The following is a 5,000-nucleotide window of genomic DNA, read 5'->3' on the forward strand; positions in this document are numbered from 1 at the left end:
TTACGATTGTCGTGTACGTCAGGAAAACTGTTGTGACATTTTGAAAAATGTTTGAAAACGCTGTGACAATCGTAAGTCATGTCGTAGGCGTGTCGTAAGGTTGTCGCATGCGCCAAAAACCGTACCGTGTAAATCGGCCGTAACTCAATTTTTAACGGGACTGAAAGATAAAAATCTCTGAAAAATCTGTCCACGCCAACCTTGCGTAGTTCAGACAACTCAAATTAACTGGTGTCCCGTCCTTGCGTGGCGCGAGGCTAAGTTCTCGTTCGGTTAACCCTCAAAACCTAAAAAAAAAAAACAAAAATCAGTTCCGAAACAAATGCTGATAACTTACTTATTACCTTTAGATACACTCTTCTGGACTCAGATCTTACAATTGTGATTGGTCACTCAGATGATGTAGCCACTCTGAAAGCGATTCAGACCATCGTCCACTCCATGAGTGCCGTGAAACAAGCTGAAGATCCAGCAGTTAGATCAAGCTACCTCTCAAGTAAGCGCGCTTGCTTCCGGTAAACGATCCTGTGGAAAACAACCTGTAGTACTTTGTAGGAGAGTAAAAATACTTCATTCGTTAAAAGTCGATAGTATTGATTGGAAGGTTCGGACGTTTTTTGCAGGCAAAAATACCGTAAATGTTGTGTATTTGCACGAACACAGAACATTTCAAATTGTTTTTTTCTTGGCCAAGTGATTTCACAGGAAACCTAAGATCAAGAAACAAGGAACACGCGCAGATGCAAAAGGTGTTGATTTGTTCTAACGGAGAGTGCTAATGATCAAAACGCCACTGAGTTTGCGCATGTCGCTTTTGCTTATGTTACGTCTTTTTTGTGGCCTTGGTCACAGGGTTTTCAACTTGTTTCCCATTTAGGGGAGAGGAGAGGAGTGCCTTCGTCCCTGCGCCATCATTGCTTCTCTGCCTCACGTTTTGCCATCAAATTGGAAGTTCATCTAGTACAATCAAAACTTTTATACCTGTGTTGAGAATTCATTTTAAGGAACGAAAAAAGAATTAGATAAGAGTGTTCTAATGGAATGGGTGGGCTCCCCAACAAAGTCACAAATGAATCTATTTTTAGGATACCCTTTCCCGCGAAATTAGTTGTCATTTCCGCGAAAAAACCCACGACAGAGGCAGTCACACGTGACATGGCTTCTCCTTCCTGATGAGTTAAAGTTGCGGCCTCTTTGTTTGTTTCCGCGCGTAAAATGTATCTAAAAATAAGTCCATTTGTGACTGGGTCGGAGTAAATTGATGGGCACACACTCATATCAAATTCACTCGTGGAGGAACCTTTTTCGAAAACTGTGGACTCTTTCTAAAGCTGAAACTGGTTTTGTTAAACGACTTGATAAAGGTAACTCAACCATCTTGAGAAAGATTTGCGAGGTGAGGTTTCGAGCGTCAGTCCTTCATCACCTCACAAATCTTTCTTCACGGTGGTTAAGCTACCTTGATCGACTCGTTAATACCAATTTTCTTGTTCGCTCCCCATCGACACAGCACCACGGTTTCTTTAGAAACGAACTCCTTAATTCTAAAGCAAGATTAGAGAGGATGAGGTAAGAGAGCGGATCCCTATGCCCCATCAGTTTTTTATAATCTATTTTTAGTTTCGCAAAGCTAATTTCAGTACTCGTTCCCAAGCCCCGCATATTTAAACTTCCATTACGTCATTACAACTGGCCAATTGGGTGCCTAGATTTTTAAAAAGCTATCATTGGAGGAGGGCGATGTATTGGGGATCCGCTCTCTTACCTCATCCTCTTTCTCTTTCACCTGGCTGTCCTTCTCCTAGAAAACAGTCCGTCTAAGATTAGATTTATCAACGGCAGAATTCACCTTGTTGATGATCTGTTTTCCGTTCTCTTTCAGTGTTTGGATTTTCTGGATTTAGCCATTTTACGAAATTTAAGGTGACGCCTTTGTGCTTTGTGCTCGTTTGCCGCAGGAATGCCATCTTTACGCTTTTCTGAGAGACCTTTTAAGTTTTTGTTTTTCTCATACTTTGACATCCTTGTCTTTTTGTGTATTTTTAGGAACATAGCGGTCAAGCTAATCGCGCTCAATTGTTTATGAAGTTTTTGGAAGCAGTCTTGGAGGTTTACGGCGTGTCCGCATCTGAAGAAAAAACACAACGCTCGAGTTCGGTTGCATCAATTAAGCCACTGACGTTAAGTTCCAGTAGCGAAGACTTGAGAAGCGGGCCTTCCTCTGCTCTCTCAACTTCGCTTAGTTCTTTGACGGGTGGAGCACATGGAAAGAACATTTACATTCCGATACCGTTTAAGCGATCAGGGTCTTCTCTAAGACAGAAGAAAACGGAGAAGGAGTCCCCTAAGTTTCGGCGTCACTGGTCTTCAAGAGGTACCCGGAGTGGGAGAAGTGCGAAATGGTAGGAAAGAAGCCTGCAAAGGGATCTGGTGAAGTCTTTCCCCAAAAAGGTGTTGTGAAAAGTTTAAAACATTTCCACAACAAGGCTCTGCGTTTGATGAGTGGCTTGGCAGCGCTATGGATTATCAGAGGAAACATTCTGTTCGAAGTATCGCCATGTTTTGAGTCATGCCGGTCGTGATGAATTGAACGTACATCAAAAAGACCAAGGACTCGAAACCAACACTCACAAAAGATGGGTCCAGTTCACGTTTCACGGGCACTGTCACGGAATCGTTTTTACCGTCACGAAAACCCTAATCCACGTCTCTGAGCGTTGTAAGCTGTTCGTACTATCTTAATGCAAAATCCTATATATTTTTTTACCAAGAAAAGAATAATTGGTATCTTTAGCCAATTGCCAGACTTCCGGTTCGTCTTTCATATACAGGATCCGAAATAAATGTCCATAAAACAAAAGAGCAAAACCAATGAAACTGCATTTTCCCAAGTCTTTACAGATTATTCTCAGGCTATCTTGTCCGCGTCGTATAGAGTTTTTTCACGTGACGTCACGGCGGCCATCTTGGTCTACCCAACCATTCCTCTGGGAATTGAGCTCTATTTATCATGCAAACGCTTTCCTTTGTTTCGGTAGAAAAACAAGGTTACTGATCACGTGAGTGAAAACACTGTATAGTGTAGGCGAAGTATTCTAAGAATAAATTGGTACGAGCAGGTACCAGAGTAAAATTAGAACATGAAAATTTCACAATTGTGCTCATGTTGTCGTCAAACATCAAATTTGATGATTTCACGTCGTCGTTATGCAGAAATAGTGAGCTTAAGTATGCTCGTTTTTGAGACGGGGACGGCAACCGGAAAAGAAGATTTCGTGAGCCAGGAAAGTGGTGTCTCCCATATTTTTATACTAATCATCTCTAAAATGTAGTTGTGTGAAGACGAGTCACAAGGGAAGACAGCTCACTTCCGCTTGCTGTTCGCGTCTCAAAAACGCGCGTGCTTGAGCTCCCTTTATTAATGATATATGTTTAAATGCAAGTTACATTACTGTGTGAATTGTCAAGGTTTGTGTAGCAAAGGTACAGGAGGGCTACTTTGATATACTTCCAAATCTCATACATGTTCATAGGTGACAAACATTGAAGGGGTGACCCGAAAACACAGACCCCCCCCCCCCGGTCCATGGACTACCTGAACGGACTACCCCAAAAATAGTATTTCAAGTGAGTACTATAGGTCGTAAGCAGCATCACAATTGGTGCTAAGCCTAAACATCCATCTTAAACAGCGTTGGTCAACAGTATAAGTCTAAGCGCCCATTTTAAAAAGGTTAGCTTTCAATAATTGTTGTGATGGCGATTACCTCATTTAAGTGAGGTTAACCTTTTTAAAGTGCTGCATTGATGGAAATGCAACTAGTGACCCAGTCTTCCTTAAAGTAAGAAAGCAAACTTGTACAATATGTATGTAACATTTACAAATTGTATTCCTCTAATCTCTGCACTATAATTCGGAGAGTTTCAGCATAAATTTCTATTCCAAAACTAGAAGACTCTTGTAAGGAATCAATAGAGTTACACAAACAGGCTGTCAGTTCACCATTGCTGACATTTGGTAGCTGAGCAGGAGACACCTCAACGTTGTTGTCACTTTCCTCAAAGGGTGCCTATCCTTCTGAATCCTCTCCATAAAATGTTATTTCTTCTGGGTTATCGTCAAGTCTGCCATTTGCAAGTGGTTGCTTGAATTCATCATTCCATTCAACCACATCTGATTTGGGGACCAGGTTTGCTCGGTTTGAACTGGATGGTCATTGAAAGAGACCATCCACTCAGATAAGGCAAAATTTATTCTTTTCAAGAAGACATACAGTAATGCAAACATGTGGATGGGATTTTCTACGCCCAAAAGTCCTGTTTGTTCCATAGCATAGAAGGTGTAATAAAATACGTGGCAAATACATCGGAAAACGTCCCTCCAAAGCCTTTCGATTCTTTGGTTCCTAGTCGATTAGCCAGCAATAAAACTACCTTGACCCTCCCCACGAACTGCAACCATTGCATCGCATACAGCAGTGTTTTCTACACCAAAGTCTACCCTTATGCGGGATGGCCACAATCCACCATCTTGTTCCACGGCACTTTCAAATAGACTGAGAACTGTCGAGGATAGATTATTCGTGCTACAGTGAAGGAAATTAATTCGTCTTGAATAGCCATCAATGCACCCATGAATGACAAATCCCCAGCGAATCAAGGAATGGTGGCCATCCAAGTGCCGCAATGAGTTTGGCCACGGAACGAAGTACACCCTTCGTGATACTAAAGCACCCCACCTTAGAGCTGTGTTCCTCGGATCTACCCTGTTAAGGCTCTCTCTGATGCGCCTTCTGCTTCGTTGTACAGTGTACCCCATTGCCCTAAAGTATCCTCTTAGATAAGGTTCACCTGTGGTTGATCCATGCCTTGAAATGAAATCACGAATAATGCCGTCAATGTCTTCATCAGTAATGGTACTGAAGCGAGACAAATGCTCTAGATCAAATAAACGGACTTGGCGCATTATTGTCCAACGAGATACTCTGAAAACCCTAGCA

General features: G+C 42.1%; 1 protein-coding gene and 1 pseudogene across 1 annotated transcript in view; one reads left to right on the forward strand and one right to left on the reverse strand.

Annotated features, from left to right (window-relative positions):
- The window catches only part of LOC137974604 (neurofibromin-like), a 90,493-nt gene extending 87,346 nt beyond the window's left edge, over nt 1–3,147 (forward strand). Inside the window, exons 72-74 of the mRNA XM_068821509.1 lie at nt 351–496; nt 1,883–1,923; nt 2,047–3,147. Coding sequence (XP_068677610.1) covers nt 351–496; nt 1,883–1,923; nt 2,047–2,406 — 547 coding nt within the window. The 3' untranslated portion in view covers nt 2,407–3,147. The remainder of the gene's footprint in view (nt 1–350; nt 497–1,882; nt 1,924–2,046) is intronic.
- Nucleotides 3,148–3,970: 823 nt separating this feature from the next.
- The window catches only part of LOC137976653 (uncharacterized), a 1,445-nt pseudogene continuing 415 nt past the window's right edge, over nt 3,971–5,000 (reverse strand).

The sequence above is a fragment of the Montipora foliosa genome, chromosome 11, assembly GCF_036669935.1.
Source record: "Montipora foliosa isolate CH-2021 chromosome 11, ASM3666993v2, whole genome shotgun sequence".
Taxonomy (NCBI): domain Eukaryota; kingdom Metazoa; phylum Cnidaria; class Anthozoa; order Scleractinia; family Acroporidae; genus Montipora; species Montipora foliosa.